Source organism: Protopterus annectens, chromosome 8.part0, assembly GCF_019279795.1.
Source record: "Protopterus annectens isolate FY-2018-M chromosome 8.part0, PAN1.0, whole genome shotgun sequence".
NCBI classification, from domain to species: Eukaryota; Metazoa; Chordata; order Ceratodontiformes; family Protopteridae; genus Protopterus; species Protopterus annectens.
In genome coordinates this window covers 217,509,103-217,528,491 of record NC_056741.1, presented here as the reverse complement: position 1 = coordinate 217,528,491, position 19,389 = coordinate 217,509,103, and the positions used below count along the sequence as shown (strand labels likewise).

Here is a 19,389-nt window from a genome sequence, read left to right as displayed (position 1 = left end):
TATTTCTTTAATACTAAAGTAATTTTATTGCAGATTTTTGGAGCCAATTTGGCTTATATAAGGGATGTGTAAATGACTGTTGTTATTCTGATGAAGTCCACATATATCAGTGGGTGAAAGTGCTAAATCTTTTGTACAATAAAAGATTGTGGAGTCATACTCATTTGAGAAAGTGTGTTTCCTTCAGCTGAGTCTGTTTTTTGGTGTGCCTACTGTTTGGAACTTGTTCTGTCATTGCTACGCCAATTGTGTTTTAATTCTCAGATCTAAAATTGAAGAACTGTCTGCTTTTCTTGATTTTTGATGTTGCAATTTTCTAGCTGATAATAATGATCTGTTGTTTGCTGCATCATGCATTGAACTGGCACATCTTGAAAAGAAAGAACTCATATACTTGTCTGTTTCAGCTGTTGACTGTGGACCTCCTAAAGAGATCGAAAATGGGAATTTAATCTACTTGACTTTATTTGACATGGACACATACGAAGCCAGAATTCATTACCTATGTGAAGAGCTGTACTATCAACTGCAGAAAAAAGGAAGTGGTAGGTTACAAAAGAAAATAGTTTTAGTGAATTATTTGTAATGGAAATTAGTTATTTCCCAACTTAATGTATTATGCATATTATTTCAAGAACTATTGTGATATTAAGCAGGTTATTTCCTTTATGTATAAGACATTAATAATGATGCATGTCATAGGGAACATCAGTTAAATGCAATTTTGCAAATAATGCTTTAATAAATATTTATTGTTGCATATTACCACTATCTTTATTACTGCATGTCAAATAGGTATGAAATTCACATGAGCCCTTATTAAATTGTTCTAAAATTGATATCAACACCTACAATCAACAACACCTATATCAACAGCTACAATGTAACATACATTTTTTGTTATACTTTAAACAGAGTAACAATATAACTGGGCATAGTATAAGTCTTAATGTGGAAGTGAGAATGCGCAGGGTAAATGGAGACCTCAAAGGGCATTAGAACAGTAGTAATGTTTTAGTTTTATATTACACAGGCACATTAAACTGCTGAAGTAAAGTACATAGAAGTAACCGCAAAACAAAACACTAAAAAATAAAAAAATAAAAAAAAAAGCAAAATACAAATAAATACTTTACTGAAGGAGCTACACTCCTGGTGCTTCAACAAGAAAAACATCAGCATTGGAAAGCATAGGTTTATAAAGTACTATCAAATAAGAAAACATACACTTCATCAATCATACCACTGCCTTCATTAAAATCATATTAATCATGACAATAAGCACATATTGTCAAACCAAATACTCCTTTGTAATCCTTATTTCTACCTTAGTGAAGCTAAGGCTACATTTTTTAATATAAACATGACTTCCTCTTTGAGTAACTCCCTTCCCGTATTGTCACAATTATTTGTGAGGGACAGCACATGCTAGTAAACACAAGGAGTCTTTTAGACATTTGTTTTGCACTCTATTTATATCCTCTAGAGTTGGACTGAAGGGTGAATTGTTCTGAAGATAAAAAGACATTTAATTATTCTTGTTTTGAATTTTCATCACTTTTATCTATTTACCAGTTACCTGAGATGCAAGTATCCTTAATACCATAAGTTACATTTATAGCTAAACAGTTGTAATGGTTTATGGTATGAGTACAGCTCTTTACATACCAGAGTGTGACTGAAGGAACAAACTGTAGAAACAAAAATATTTTTCTTTAATATTCTCGCCATGGTTTTGTGCTTCCTTATTTGCTCTAAACTCCTGTTGTTTTCAAACAACTGCTGCTTTTCTTTCTGCCATTCTTCTATTGTCTGTTTGCAAATCTAAATCATATACTTTATCTATCAGCTTGTCAAAACAACATTGTTTTATTTACATGTAGTCTTCCAATGATGTGGTGTTCCTTCTCCCATCCCACTTCACAAGAAAAACTCACTGTATGTAGTGAATGGAGAGGGTAGATGTTGGCCGTCAGTTGTAAGGAATGCCACCATATTTTCAATAATGATACTATGTACTTTGCAAAGTGCATTGATGATTTCATATTTATTTGAATGCAATTTTGTTTTAGGCTTTTTGGTAAATAATGTTTGGGGTATGTACCTTATCTCTGTATGTACTATAGAGTGCACAAGCTATTTGTTTTTTTTTTTTTTTTGTATTTGAAATTTTTTTTCCAGAGTGATTTAGTGCTTTGATTGCATTTAAAACCAATAATATTCAAATTTGTCTAGTTGCAAGAATGGTAGTAAAGTAAAATATTGCAGAGGTGTCTGAATATTGGATGATGTTAGAATGTCCATTATGAGTTGGTATATCTACTGAACGTAAGTAAGAAAATGCAGTGAGGAGATTACATATTCAGCTTAACTGTGTCCCATTTTGAAAGTAGCTAGAAAAGCCATTGAAGGGCATGACCAGAGAGTTCATACTTTGATATCCTGAACAGGAGCAGAGATTGATTTCTGTGTCAGATCCTTTTGACAGAGCTAAAAATCATTAACACATATTCTGCCTCTTGGCTGAAGGACAGGAGAGTGGTCTTAGTACTATGATCTCATCAAAATCCACGTTGAGATTTGAGAAGAATCTTTTATTTTACTAGCTTTATTTGTTCATATTTCATAGTATCCTTCATAGGGAAATGCAGTGATATGATAACAAGTGTGATAAATTCAATTCACTTTCCATATTGTGAAAATATACCTAAAAAAACATTTGTGAGAAGAGAGATAAGGTAAGCAGTCACATCCAGAAAATGCTTGCAATCATCTGTAGGTTGTTTGCCCATGGTTAAAGAGGCTTTTTCAACTTGACTCAACTAAGAGGTAGTGAGGAATTAAGAGAGAATAAATGCCAAAGCCAAGAGATAAAATGGGATTTGTTATCTATTGGTGAAGGATATAAAACTTTTATGGCAGGATGAAGTATGTAAAAATGGTTTGCTAATGCTACAGCCTTAAGCAGGAGTAATTTGTTATACTCCTTCAAAAATGTTCAGAATTCTTTTGGTAGCAACACTGCTTATCGTGATTTTTTCTTGCTTTTACACTGTACAGACTTCATTTTGCTTCTTATCTTTTTCTGAATTTATCCTGTAGTCTGGCAAGGAAAATAATGATATGAGGAAGTAGCACTCCATCTTTCACATCAATTGGCTCATTTTAAACAATTTAAACACCTTTATTAAATTGGCAATTAAAATACAGACACACATATGTTAAAAGAAAAGAAAGCAACTCATATTAACACTTTTATATTAATGCACCATATGCAATACAAATGTTTTCTTTCATTTTAACAGTTATTATTCACTCCAACATTACATATATTGCTCAGTTCCTGCTTTTCTGCAAACCTCATTCCTTGTAAACATTATTCAGCATGTACTGTTCCCACAAATTCCACTTATTTTCATATAATTACTCATTCCCTTTTCTAAAGATCCCACCTCTAGTTCTTTTACCTCTTTTATAATATCCGTCACTTCAATTACCTTTGCTTTAGATTTTGATTTCTATTTTATAGTAATTGTTTTTTTTTTTTTTTTTTGTCAGGGAATAACACTAAACTCTTAATAAGGCTGTACTAAGTATAAAAAATACAGATCCTATGTCCCAGCTTAAAATAATTATTTCCTTAGCTACAGCCATTTGCATCAGCAATGTTTCTGACATCCTACTCTATAGAGAAGTTTAACAGTCTACAAACTCATTACACTCCTAAAACATGTGTTCCCAGTTACCTCTCTCTTTTCCATTACATCTCCAGCATTTGTTATCTACCTGAGGGAAAATTCTTTGAAGTCGGTCCAGGTTTTCAGACATGTATGTGGGATTGGAGTTGTATTAGTGTATTGCTTAGTCATCTGATTTTCTACCAGGCTTGCATGGTTGCTAATTAGTTTCATCGATGCTTTTAGCCTTGCTTTGCTTTGTGTCATAATAATTACAAGTGGAATTGTTCTTCTTTTCTTCCTACCACTAGAATTTAACAGCTGTTTCATGATAATGTAGACTGACCTGATGGTAAGTGCATTACCTGATCACAGGTGTCTTTATCTGCTTTGATACATGTGCAGTTTGTCTCATTCAGTGCCATTTAGACCTGGCATACCATAGACATGCAAATGTCAGACTGTAAAGTAATACTTTACGGTGGCTGATATATGCCAGGGTGCAGTATATCATAAGGCTTAGGTGTGTAATGTGTATTCCTTTTAGTATTCTAAGGCAGGGTATACATGTCCTGGTCCCACCTAGAACCATGCTTGTCAACATATGTGATTCATTAGGAGAATACCATTGTTAAACAATTAGCTACTCTGGGCAATCAGAATAAATATCCAACTAATTAAAAGCAGAATATGATAAATATATTGGTGAGAAGAATAAAAATTAGAGAGGAAATGCTTGAAAAAGAGATTAGATAAATGCTTTTATCATAAGAAAATTCAGGTCTATATTAGGAGAACAAAAACCCGACTGAGCGAATCCCAGTTGAGAGACACATAAAGAGCAAAAAACGTTAATATTGAACCCGATAAACTAAACAAGTAAAACATGTAAACTCTCACTAAGTGTTTTATGCATGGGGCAAGCCCCCCAGCACACCCCACACACCCCCTACTTAAATATATCAACTCTGAGATCGCACTACATTGAAGTAAAGGGACAAATTCCCTATGGCGAGCTCTGTTCATTTTTGTGATATTAGTGTTTTTTTTTGCTCTTTATGTGTCGCTCAACTGGGATTTGCTCAGTTAGGTTTTCATTCTCCTAATATAGACCTGAAAATTCAGCAGCACGTTAGATATGTTGATGAGATGGTTAAACCTATGACAAAACAGTGTAGATACCAGAAATTTAGAAATATATTACTCAGACTTTGGATCTGTCTGTAAGTCTTCAGTGTTCATTTAGTGGAATTATGTCAGTGTCTTGTAAGTGTATTGAAAAATTATATCGTGAATTATGCGAAAAGTATTTTGAGCATTTGATGATTTGGCTTAGAAAGACTCCACATTGCATTTGAAAGGAAGAAATTAAGACTCTATATTAGATGACCAACCGCTTAAAAAAGCGAACGGTGATTAATCGACCCTATGTAAGTGAAAGCTTACAATCTCAAACTGTCAGAATATCGATTTTTTTCCTAGGGGAAAAAAATCACTGTTCCAAAACACATACACACAACACAAGCACACCAAACAAACAGCAATCCACACACATACACCTAAAATCTTACACCTAACCCTACACTAAACTATACACACACCACTAACTATCCAACTACCTTAACCCAAACCCTAACCCTAAGGTCCGTCACTATTGCACACTCACCTCACCCACTCCCTATCCCTAACTCACCTAACTCACCCTAACCCTCATGTCTACACAATCGCACACATAACTAACCCGCACCCTAAACCTAACTCACCTAACCCGCCCTAACCCTCACATCCACACAATCGCACACTTACCTGAACCTGACCCGTAACTTTCCACCACAGTGCTGAAAATACCGAAGCAACAGAAACGGACAACCAAATTATTTCCCTAGGAAAAAATTCGGGTTTCTGTTGCTTCGATATTTTAAGCTTTCACTGCATAGGGTTCGATATTAGAACATTCGAAGGTTTGAAACCTCGATGTTCTAATATAGACCCGAAATTAAAAAGATACAGTTAATAACTTTTAGCATAAGGGGATTAGAGTCTGGAATGATGGTAAAGATGTTTGCATCACAGACAGGAAATACAAGGTTTGATCCTCACTAAGGAAAATTGGTTAAGCTTAAAATGATCCACAAGGGCAGATATCCTAGTACTTACCTATGAACCCAAAAGATAAAATCCCTGAACAAGATGACCTAATACAAAATTTCTCAATTTTCTGCTGCAGAATTATTTTTGTGTTTGTTACAAAGTCTACATATTTAACTCTTCAGGTTTGGGAGTTTGGCATGATGGTAAAGATGTTTGCATCACAGACAGGAAATACAAGGTTTGATCCTCACTAAGGAAAATTAGTTAAGCTTAAAATGATCCACAAGGGCAAATATCCTAGTACTTACCTATGAACTCAAAAGATAAAATCCCTGAACCAGGTGACCTAATACAAAATTTCTCAATTTTCTGCTGCAGAATTGTTTCTGTGTTTGTTACAGAGTCTAAGTATTTAACTCTTCAGGTTTGGGAGGTACCCAAGTCCATACACGCAAACACACACTCACACACACACACACACACACACACACATATATATATATATATATATATATATATGTGTGCATCTACTTTCATTGACTGAAAACAAACATCTCCGAAACTCACATTGCAGACACCAACTCTCCAAAATGTCATTTTAACAAAACTTCAGTCTATCAAAACACAGCTGTATGAAACACACTCACAGTACAGTGCAGATATGGAAATTTACCCTTTTCCCAACTGTAGTGCAATCTCAGAGTTGGTATATATAATTTCATGGGGTGTAGGAGCTGCAGGGGGACTGTGTGTAAATGTTATTTTTGTGTAGTTGCTGTGTTTTGTACAGCTGTGTTTCAATAGACCTCAGTTTTGTTAAAGTGATGTTTTGGAGAGTTGGTGTCCATGATGTGAGTTTCAGAGATGTATGTTTTTGGTGAATGAAAATAGAACCATAACATATATATATAGTTTCCCGCAGGACCTAACCCAGTGGCTACTATACCTGCATCCAAGTGCCCCATTGGTTCCAGGGAAATAGAATTTGGCCATTCCATGGCTAAGTCAGAGCTATACAAACCATTAATTTCTTCCCATGAATCTATCTTGGCCCACTGTGAGACTCTGTTTGTAGGGAGTGGGCCAGATTTCCCATCCTGCTGAATTTACTACTATCTCCCCATAGGAGTTGCTGCACCCCTAAGCAGCTTTTCTGAGCTGTGGTATTGCCTCCTGAGGGGAAGCATACCCCACATGCTGTGTTTCCCTTGGCTTATGAGTGTGAATGTACTCAAAGCATACCTGGCAAGCTTAGACTCCATTGAGTGTAACACCTACTGCTCCTACTTGGTATCACCCATGTCATGAGCCATAACCACCTCCTTTCTCACAGAATGGTTGACCTACTGCTCCCGCTTGGCATCACCCATGTCATGAGCCACAACCACCTTCTTTCTCACAGAATAGTTGAGCTACAGCTCCCGCTTGGTATTACCCATGTCATGAGGCATAACCACCCTCTTTCTCACAGAATGGGCATGCTGGCAAAAGCCATTAATTCTCATCCTCCCCAGTTAGCTTCTACTAACATCTATGCCATTAACTGAGTTTGGGTCACCTACATCATAATCAAGGCTTTATCTCCCTGTGTCACACAACTGTCTTAAAAGACAATACATTTTTGATAATTATAGATGGTAAAAGCAGAGATGATTCAGCACATTATTGTTTGATTTTTGCTTTGAGCATAGATTACTGAATAATACTCATGGCACTAACTAATAGAACTATAAAAATACTTGTGCTAATAATATTTCCAGCACAGTATATTTTTTGTTTGTGGGGGAGTGAAGAATCGGGTCTATATTAGAACAATGAAGTTACAAAACTTTTAACGTTCTAATATCGAACCCTGTTCAATTAAAGTTGAAAACATCGAACATAAAGAACAGCGAATGTTTTTCCTAGGGAAAAAATTTGCTGTTCCAAAACAAATACACACAACACAAACACACCAAACAAACAGCAATCCACACACATGCACCTAAACTCTTACACCTAACCCTACACTAAACAATACATACACCACTAACTATTCACTTACCTTAACCCAAACCCTAACTCTAAGGTACGTCACTATCGCACAGTCACCTCTCCCGTGCCCTAACCCTCATGTCCACACAATTGCACACTTACCTGACCTACGCCCTAACCCTAACTCACCTAACCTGCCCTAACCCTCATGTCCATACAATCGTACACTTACCTGAACCTGACCCGTAACTTTCCACCACAGCACTGAAAATACCGAAGCAACAGAAACGGACATCTGAATTCTTTCCCTAGGAAAAAATCTGGTTTTCTGTTTCTTCGATATTTTCAGCATTCTCTGAAAATGAATCAATATTAGAACACTCGAAGTTTTGAAACTTCGGTGTTCTAATATAGACCCGAAGAATCATGGCTGAGGCAAGTAGGCATCTTTAGTTTGATTATGGCACTTGAAATTAGAAAGGACGTAGGCAGATTGGGTTCAAATTTGATCAAATTTGATGTGATCAAAGCCTCTGATTTGGTGATATGGCAGTATATTATAAAATCTAGATCAATTATGCATAATGATAAGAATATTATATAAGGCTACAATACTGATAAAAATTAATTGTGGGTTTTCCCTTAGTTTGGCCATTTAAACTGGTGAGAGGCAAGAGTACCCACTATTGACTACATTATTATAGCTTTTAGTTTGTTTGACCAATGTGCTTTTTAGAAATCCAAATAAGATAATTTAGAAGTAGTGTTATTGCGTGTGCATATAATATGATTTTATGTGCACCTAATTACCATGTTTAAGCTAATAAGAATTCAGACAATTTTTTAAGTAAGTTCAAGAGCTACTGGGACTGTGTATAAATATGATCATGTCAGGGCTGTACCTCACTACACAGCCTGCTAATTAAATACACCTACTTTGAGATTTCATAATTCTGGGTAAGGGAATATTCCTCAACTCAGCATTATGGCAGCCTTGTACAAATACAAAATTGAAACCCCAAGCAGTCCTAATGAAAGAATTCATTATTGTTTGCTTAGTCCTAATAAGCAAAAAAAAAAAAAACAGTTTTTCTCACATAATGTTGAAATTTTTTGTTAACTATTTTAAGTCATCTTTATTGAGGTTATACCTTTTTTTCTTTCCCCCTTTAAAATACATGTTGATGTCTTCATATCGCATTACTTTACTGTATACTGCCAGTTACTTTTTCTGCTCCCATCTACAGGTGAATTGCTCCTCTCCTCAGCTGCCAAAATGCTCTGTCCTTTTGGCTCTCTGAACATTTTCCAACCACATGACCTACACTGGGAGTGGTTTCTTTCCGGGAAGGCTATACACATATAGATGCCAGGTCTCCCTTATATAGATTCCATAGGGAGTAGAGACACCATACAGCAGGAGTGGGGCATGGCTATGCAAGAACCTGTCTCATTGTAGCTTGTAGAGGATTTTCTCCTTTATGTTCTTTCTTTAACTGATATGCAGGGTTGACAACATCAAGTGGACCTGCAATGGCATCAGAAAGGTAACACTTTCACTTAAGTGGTCATACAACCATCTATGTATAACCACCTAATGTGAAATTGCTCTTGCTTTAGCCCTGGTATCGCCTATGGAGCTCACAAATCACCCATGCCCCCTGCATGCCACCTTATTTTTCTTCCTTAAATGGGGAAGAAGTCCAGTGCCTTATCATTCCTCTTTTACCTAGCCAGCTCTAACAGGTTCCTGAGCCACAGCTCCACCAGGCAACTGAGCTGTCAGATGAAATTGGACTGCCTGGGTCATAGTCAGAGCATTAGCCCTCTTTGTGTTGGAGAAACATATGTATATTTATAAATTAGTTAATTAGCATGATAACCATTTTAAATGTAATTAACTAAAATTAGAACTGATCATTTTAAATTACCATATGCCAACAATGTGTTTTCATAACTGCACCTTATTGTTTCTTCTTATAAAATGCAGCTGAGTCTATGGGTAACATGCATAATTTACTCTATTTTACTCTCTTTAGGCATTTATCAGTGTGATGCACAAGGGTCGTGGAGAAATCCAGATCTTGGGACTGCCGTTCCAACTTGCATTCCAGGTAAGGTATCTCTTCTCCCAATGTAGTCTTATTATCCCTTACAATAATGGAACATAAAAGTATACTTTTTCGTTCTTGCAGCAACTTCAAAATCTAAACAGATGAAGCTGCATATTTCAGTCAGGTATAAATCTTTCTTAGCTTAGGTCGCAGAACAAAAGTTACAAAAGTACAGAGACTGCATAATTTTACAACACTCACCCTTTGTCTAAGTATTTTTAAACATCTTTATTAGATTATCAAATTTAAAACAACTACAAAAGGCACACATACCTTATAGGAAAAATAGGATTATCTCACCAGTAGCATAACCATAACCAAGGGTAGGTAAAGTGGAAGGTTGCTCTTTGTGCAAACTGTTATGCGGCATGATGGATAGGTGGGAACAGGATGGAACTACCGTATGAACATTTATTTATAAAACCATAAGGATAATGGCACTTCATAAATGAATGCTGATGCTGCATTTGCCATTGTTAAGCTCAATACTGCAGTTGCTGTGGTTAAGATCAGTGTATATTCGTAAGTATAGCAAGATGCTTCTTACAGTTGCAGCAGCCACCTTCATGTAGTTATTAAGGTACAGAAGTCATTTTTGGGGTCTTTCATTTTTTCAGAAGATCCTTTTCTTTAAATAACTCCAGAACCATTTAGAGGGGAGCAGATGAGCTAGCTATGGCATTGAACTTGACAATTAAAATGAAGTGCTTGTGCCTCAGGATGCATATCTATGATCAATCATACGTATAGATTACATTGTCTGCTAATACCATTTGTAAGTTGGTGGTTGGCTCCTCTGATCAACCTTGTCTGCTAACTAATTCTCAATTAGAATACCACAGAGGAAGTATGATGCCTTTAAGATCCATGCCAGCCCCAGTTCGAAATCAAAGAACATCCAGGGGTAAAAGTATGAGATAGTAGACCTATCAATGAATAGGAACAATATGATGGTGAAAAAAGAACGAAGCAAAAAGGGGAGTGGAAAAAATCCTGTCTGAATTCCTTACTCTGCGGGAAGGCTAATGTTTTGATCTAGTGGTAAGCACTAAAAGGTGATAAATGGTGGGTAATTGCTGGGGTTTGAATACCAAATGGTAAAAAAAACCTACTGGTTGTCCATGCACAGTGAAACTCAAAGAGGAAAGCTTTCTATCTAAGGGTCTAAATATCTAATTTACCACACAATCTATTCCTTAATTGCATTTATTTTTCTTTACTTTGGTAGCTACTTGAAGTATTGCTGTTTTTATTAAAAATGTCAAAGTTCACAACAACATTGTTTGCTTTTCTTTTATAAACATTTTATTGTTGCTTACTGTGTGCACCATATCACTGCTTATGTTAAATAATCTGTTCAATGATGGTACAATTATTATTATTCTGTGGATTTTATTTGTTAGCCTTATACTAGCATTTTGATTCAATTTGATTGCTTTTTGTACAACATTATTAACAATAGCTATGCAAAGGAAGACACAACTCAAAAAATAATGTTTAACAGTAAACACAGTGACTAACATGAAAAAGGAGAAGCACACTATACAACAAAGGGAAGAGGAAAAGTTGTATGTCAAAAAAAGCCAATGTTCATATGAATCTAGAGTAACACATAGTACATGTAAGTAAGAGTACCTACATAAAGGTGGAATAGTCAATAGATACATAGTCCATTATAAGCGATACCTTGATGACATCTGCCTAGTGTGGAAAGGAACCCTGAGCAACTTTCTTGAGTTCATGAGTTATATTAATTCTACCACACACTTTCTATCTTTCACTTATAATGTTAGTAAGGACGTACTGAACTACCTGGATATATCAATACAGAAGGACTACTGTAATCACATCTTTAAATCCAAGGTATTTAGGAAAGCCACCTTTTCTAATTCCAAAGACATGCATCTGGAGCATTTCTCCCCGGGCCTCCGCTGAAAACAGGCTCTGTGGAACCTAGTCGGACATTCCCGGTCAACAAATGTTAAATAAATAAAATAAATAAATTCATACCTTCATTTTGACAGTGGTCACCCATTTCACCAGAAGAAGGGCTTGGTTAAGGGGCAATTCATTCGTGCATCTAAGATGTCTAGCACTGATGAACATTTTCTTGAAGAAGTTGAGTTCTTAAAAAAACTTTTTTTAGAAAGAGGTTACCCTGCCTCCTTGGTTAACAACATGGCCCAAGAAGTGACAGATAATAGACAAACCAAGTATTTTCCGCTGTTAGGTAATGGCTTTCAGCAAGTTGAGCAGTTTGAGAATTTGGAATACTTTAACTTACATAATAGTTTTATTTACACATTTTCACAGGATTCCCAACTGGTGGAACACACAGTGCTTAAACACTGGCCACTTTTGATGCTGCACGATGACTTTAAAGGGATAATTCAGGAACGTCCCAAATTTGTGACTAGAAGGGATATTAACCTAAAAGGGTTATTTGAAAGAAAGCATCTATCAGATTCAAGGCATTGTTCCCCTAAACTTGGTACCTATAAATGTGGGGCATGCAAGCAGTGTTCCTTTATCATGAATGATAGTTCTTTTTATCTTCCATCTAGAAATTTTAGATTTAACGCTGACCGATATTACAACTGCGGAGCAAAAGGGTTGGTGTATTTAGGATTATGCACAGAATGTTGCAGTTTCTACATAGGGAAGACTGAGAGACCCCTTAGAAAAAGAATTTATGAACATCAATATGACATTACAAAAAAGAAGGACACTAATGCTTTTTTTAAACATCTTGCTTCTTGCCCTAACATGAAACTTAAGTTTATGGTTCTTGAACAGGTGACCCAGGATGCCAGAGGAGGTGACTGGGAAGCCCGCCTTGAATACAAAGAGCTTTTATGGCAGCTTAGACTTAATGCTGCAAAATCCCCTGGTCTCAATGAGGCTATTAATATATCCAGTGTACTAAAGCTGAGAAGGGCTAGGCTATGATTTTCTTGTTACAACTAGTAAATGTCTTTTATCTTACACGTTTGTGAATTTTTTATGCACACATTTGTACATCATTTTTAAATGATTTTTAAATGATTTTTAAATGATTTTTAAATGATTTTTTAGTGTTTTCACTATTTGAACTTTTATTCTGCATTTTCATATGCATACTTTTCACTCACTAAGTTCAGTTACTAATTAACTGCCTTCTTAAGTGGATGTTTGTTGAACTAATTAAGTACCATGTGATCAGATGCTTAAGTATTTAAACTTTTCAGTCACACTACTTTTTATCTTGAGAAAGCCAGGTATTTGCCTGGTGAAAGCGCTTGATTTATTGACCTGTTTGTTCAATAAAGCTGCACTTTGTGCTTTTTGGTTCGGTTCTTCCTGTCTGTGGATTATCTTTTATCTTATTTGCCTTGGAATAGTCAGCACTAAAATTGCATTGCCTCGTTCCCGGTGCAAGGACATACATTCAGAAAAATATTTTTGTAAAAAAAAAAAGTAATTTGGCATCACAAAAACATAACATATAAATAGAAATAGATAGAACAACATATAGATATTGCACAGTGTGTATCGCACTCTTGAATTTGTCTTATAAGGGTACATGTGAACAACAGACAGTTATAATTGCACATTTAAATATGGACATTAACTATATTGCACTCATATGAACAGTGGAAAATTAGTAAAATTAATAAGAAATGAGTAAATTATACATATAAATTATAAAGTAAATAGTAAATTAGTAAAATTAGTAAATTATATCTGCTTGTTTCTGCATTGTGTAGTGAATTTAGACTGACAAAGGCTACATGACCAGTCTACCTACCTAGGTGACAAATTATAAATAAGTGAGTAATTAAGTAACTAAGTAAGTAAGTGATTGAATAAACAAACAACATCAGCCAAAAAAAAACATGGAGAAGTCAGATGATGATATTAGACACTATGGGCAGTGTTGGTGGATGCACATGGCAGTAAATTTAAGACAGAGAGTGAGGCTTCATTTTGAGATAATGTAATGGACAGGTGGGATATTAAAAATATTTGTAATTGATTGCTATGTGTACCAAATGTTAATAAGGGTCATCTTTGATTTCATAAGTCAAACTTAAGGCAACTAAATTTAGAATACATTCAAGAGTCATAGTTTGGACAGTTTCGAATGAACAAAAGATCATTACAAGTGTCATTGGCCATTTGATAGGAATAATTCCAAGGCAGCAAAGACAGGGTACAGAAATAATGGCTCAGTAATGTCCACAAGCGATAAAAACTATTTGGGTAACATCAGAAAACAGTTAAGTGATGAAGAAGATGCCATATAAAGATAGAAAGAAATATATTGTAATAAAATGAACATAACAGGAATAATGGCAGGAAAAAAAGGATACGAATATGAAGTAAATGTAGCAAAAGCACAGATAAACGATTATTAGATCACTTTAGAATGATGGTAAAACAATTTACAAAAAATAAGGATACAGAGAGAGAGAGATGGAGAAGTATGAAACAGTTAAACTGAATTTGGAATCGCATACGTAAATGTGGGTATGCAAAAGAAATATTTCTTCTCAGGAAGACTGGAAAATTAGTAATTCTGCAGATTAGAACATTTGAACTGATTTTTTCCCTTTCATAGATGAAAATGCTTTGAAACAGCTCATAAAATGAAAAAGTGGTAAAGGACGGGGATAACTAGAAGTCAATCTAGCTAGAGTTTAAAAGACAAGACCACTGACTTATCAATTTGCTCTCAAAGGTAGGAGAGAATCACCCAGCTCAATGATATAGGGTGGTCAAGCCCTGACTACAACCAAGATGGCCCGTATGTAATTAGTGGCTGAGAAGCTGGATGAGCTAGATACGGGAAGGGATGGAAAGAAGTGAGTGGCTGATACCAATCTTGGGGGGGGGATAAACAGTTAAATTTCAGATATTTGCCAGTGACAAAGGTCAGTCACGAATTGGAGACATAGACTTAATGCTCCTAAACTGGTGATATGGTGCAGTGGTACAGCAGTAGCATTGCCGCCTCACAGCAAGAGGCTCTCTGGTTCAATTCTCAGCTGGAGTACCTTCTGTGTGGAGGGTACATGTCCTTCTTGCATTCATGTGGGTTTTCTCTGGGTACTTCCACATTACAAACTCATGCATCTGGAGTGTTTCTCCCAGGGTCTCTGCTGAAAATTGGCTTCATCCCCAGTTGGACTTTCCCGGTAAACAAATCTTGAATAAATAAATAAAAATGTGTATGAAGATGCATGAAGAAGCATGGGCATATGAGGTTGATCTGGTTATGGTGGTGCTTATATAAACCCAAATTTAGTAGGTTTGAGGCTAATTTAGTAAATGCCGTTACATGCTGAGTTAATAAAGATTAGATTAAAGGCTTAGCTCTTGTAGGCTGTTAGAAGCACAGTGCATTGTCTGAGCCAGGGATAAATCAATAGCAATAGCAGCCTTCCTTTCCAAGTGTCTTGAGAAACTCCATTTGGACTTTTGAGAAGGTAAGGCCACAGAAGGCTGATGGACATAGTATTCAATAATAAATCACCCTAAATATACTATTCTATGCTATAATATACTATAATTACATTGTATGTGCCCCAAAAAATAATCTATCAATTGTTAGCTACCACACACTCCATTCCTCTCCGGTCCACCCCACCTTCCATAACATTCCACAATATCTTCTTAATCATGCATCACACTACATCCCCAACAACTCTCCAATTAAGTCTCCCCTCTGACCCCACATAACAGACACAGTCATATGCTTCCCACAAATATCTATAAAGTTCTCCTAAAATGAGTTTACCTCTTTATTCTACTACTTCTTCTGTAAAGTACTATTGAATCCCACTGCATCCCCCCCTCCACTCGCCTGCTCAGTAATACCCCATCCCACTACCTGACCAGTCACCTGCTCAGTAACACCCCATCCACTCCCCCTCCAGTTATCTGTTCAGTAGCACCTCATCCCCACTCCCACCTCCACTCACCTGCTCAGTAACAAATGCATATAGCATATGAAACACAATGGACCAAATTAATGGTCTTATCACATGGCATAATCTTGATCCGGTAGTTGTTATGAAATCTTGAATTAAAAAATATAACCCTGATATTCACCACTTCATATTCTAACACAACTACTACTACTTAGATGCTAAAACTGGAGCCAAAATGGAGGAAGAACCATCATACTTTACAAAGCCCACTTAAATGTTCAACTGATATTTGAAAGAAGCCCACCCTCTGACTGTCTTCCTAAATGGCTACCTGTCAAAATACTCAATAAAAATAGCAAAGCTGTCAAAGTCACAGTGGCCTAACTTCCTTCTACCCATGCTACTTTAGGAAACTTCAAAACTCTTAGCCTAACCACAAGTTAACACATTTATAATCCTTTAGAACTTGGAGACTTTTAACCTCAGCCTGCTTAACACCACCCATAATGATGCCATAGACATCCTAATTGACTACAGTCCAAAACAATTATTTACTTATGTTATGTATTTATTGCATTTGCTTTTCTTGGATACTCTGCCTGGGCATACAGAGTACCCCTTTTCAGTGGAAGCCCAGGGAAAAAAGATCCACAAAAAAAAGAAAAAAAAAAGAAAAAAAGATATTGACAAATTTAACAAATCGTTTTAACATAGATAAGGACATAAGACATTCACAAAGGAATAGACCACAGCAGCATATCTTAAGATTATGAGATCAATCATATCTTTTAGAAATATAAACAATATACATACCTAACTCAACAGCATATATAGCTAAATCAAAGTAAAGTACATTTTCTTTGCATTTTACATGGTTGTGTATGCATAACAGTGAAAAAAAAGAAAGACATGGAGGAGAAGAGGAGATTTTTAAGGTATTAAGTGGTGAAGAGAGAGGGTGCAGTATATTTTGGGCAGAAGGAGAGGCACTGGTAAAGAGAGCAAAGGATAGGGATAGTACACTGAAATTAAATATGTGGAGAAATGCAATAGGTTACCGAATATTAGGTTACTATGATATAGTAAGTAAATAGACTAAAACAATGAGTAAAAAGGTCAGAGAAAAAACATTCAGTAAAAACTAAAAGAAAATTCTAGCCAAACTAGAATTTAAACTGTGCGATTCCTCAAATCTCTTGTATTAGAAGCACATGGGATATATATATATGGGTACATTTCAATCGACCGACAAGTCGGAAGACCGACATTCACTCCACCGACACATTAAAACATCGACAGCGCAAACACGGACATTTCACAGGTAAGACTTTTAAATTCGCTAATCATGCCTACCACACATGCATAACACTGCCACACTTCCTAAACCATGGTAGGCTTGATTAGCGAATTTAAAAGTCTTACCTGTGAAATTTCCGTGTTTGTGCTGTCGATGTTTTAATGTGTCGGTGGAGTGAATGTCGGTCTTCCGACTTGTCAGTTGATTGAAATGTACCCATATATATATATATATATATATATATATATATATATATATATATATATAGATATATAGATATATATAGATATATATATATATATATATAGACATACAAATGAAAATGACCCTTAAGAACAGCTGGTATTTCAGCTATCTGGCAATTTTGAATGTCTGTGACTTTTTTTTCTTTTTATGTCACATAATAAACAAATTCAGGCCAATAAAGCCAAACCCCACTAGCTGTGGGCATACATATTATGGCCTCAGCACATGTGGACTGTTTGACTAAGCATTAGAAACACAGGTCTGTTTTACCCAGGTGATGTCCATTACCATTAGGGTGTCTGCAAAATATCTCAACTAAAACGAGTAAAAAGGTCACACAGAAAAAACAATCAGTAAAAACTAAAAAAACAAATCTAGCCAAGCTAGAATTTCTACTGTGCGATTCCTAAAACCTCTTTTATTAGAGGCACATGAGATATATGCAAATGATCCTTAAGAACATCAGGTGTTTCATCTATATGGTGATTCGGAATGCTTATGACTTTTTTCTTTTTAAATCATCTAATGGACAAATTCAGGCCAATAAAGCCAAAGCACTATAGCTGTGGACATGCATGTGTCAAAGGAAAAATATACTTTAAAAATGATCAATACATGGTAGGTTCAGGTTAAGGTACTTTAATCTTGCAGCAAGGAGACAAAAACGTGCTAATACAGAGTTTGTCAAACTAGAATCAGGAAATGCAGGCATTTTTATACATTTTCTAATAAGACATTGCCTACCAAGCTGATGTAGTAAATCACATGTTTTAACATCATCATTTTGTAGTGCTTGTTTATATGATTTTCTGCTTGTACTATCAATTTTTGTGAGAAACTTCCTAAGAAAAACAATGTGGCCTTGGCTACCACCGGTTAGATATATGCAATGTTACCATTCAAGGTACTATGGCTAATTTGAGCACAAAGCAAGTATAGATTGCAGTTCATTTCTCCAACAGTCCTTTGTCTATGTTATCTCTACCTTCTGCAGCTGTGCGTGTTCTCATACTTCGAACAGAGGTGATTGTTTAAAATCATTACATTACAGAATATAGCATTGTTCATTCTTTGCTTCCTGACCTAGCAGATAATCACCTGCTTCTCAAGTACATTTCCAAAAGGCATAAACATGAATATTGCTGTGCTAGCAATTACTAGGATAGAGGGCATCTTGCAAGTTCAGAAAGCACACTGCAGTTTTAAAAGCATCTTTTAGTCTCATATGAAATTCAGCTGTATATAAAATAGTGCATATAAAATAGAATGAAAAACGTGTTAACTTATTTAGTTTCTAATTAGCATTAAGCACACACATTAATACATATTTTTCTAACATTTCCCCCCTGTTAATACTTTTTAATTTTATTTTCAAAAGAAAAAGCAGTTTGCTTCTTCTCCTCACCTCTTTTATTCAGGATTTGCAGTTAAGAGAGTCATTCAGTTTAAACTTATGAAAGTGTTTCACTTTTCAACAATTCTTCAATTTCAGTACTTTGATACAAAGTTTCAGAAACTGATATATCTATAAACTCTTTGATTAACTTTTTCATGCAGGGAATACCACAACAAATGCATGCTCCTAATAGGAGTAATCCCAAAGAAATGGCAATCAGGATGTTTTTTAGGATGGAACCCCAAACAAATTCTTGAAAAAGTCCGTCAGAGGGTTTGGGCCTGGTTTGGTCATGGTCGACACTTGCTGGATCACCTCAAGATGGTTGTTTATTTCGTGCTGGTTGTCAGGAATGTACGAACAGCATTTTGTTGGATTAAAGTGCACATACCACCTCTCACCGCTAGGGTGAAGTCGAGAGCCATGCGGTTCTGAAGCACCACAGTTCTCATAGCATTTAGTTCATCAGTCACTAATTCAAGAGCAGAAAAAGTTGCATTGCTCATAACTTTGAGAAGTTTAGACAGTTTTCTCAGCTCCACAATCAATTTCACTGCGCCATATGCAGGGGCTATGCCTGCCCATGATATAATGGTGTCACTCAAGTCCATGTGTGTTAGTTTATCTTTGTTTTTTACGGAGTTATGGTTTCTCCATACTGCTTCGATTCATCCTACTGGAT

General features: G+C 35.8%; 1 protein-coding gene across 1 annotated transcript in view; it reads left to right on the top strand.

The window, feature by feature from the left end:
- The window catches only part of LOC122808195 (complement C1s subcomponent-like), a 625,556-nt gene that overhangs the window by 453,750 nt on the left and 152,417 nt on the right, over window positions 1-19,389 (top strand). Inside the window, exons 8-9 of the mRNA XM_044079162.1 lie at window positions 321-545; window positions 9,782-9,856. Coding sequence (XP_043935097.1) covers window positions 321-545; window positions 9,782-9,856 — 300 coding nt within the window. The remainder of the gene's footprint in view (window positions 1-320; window positions 546-9,781; window positions 9,857-19,389) is intronic.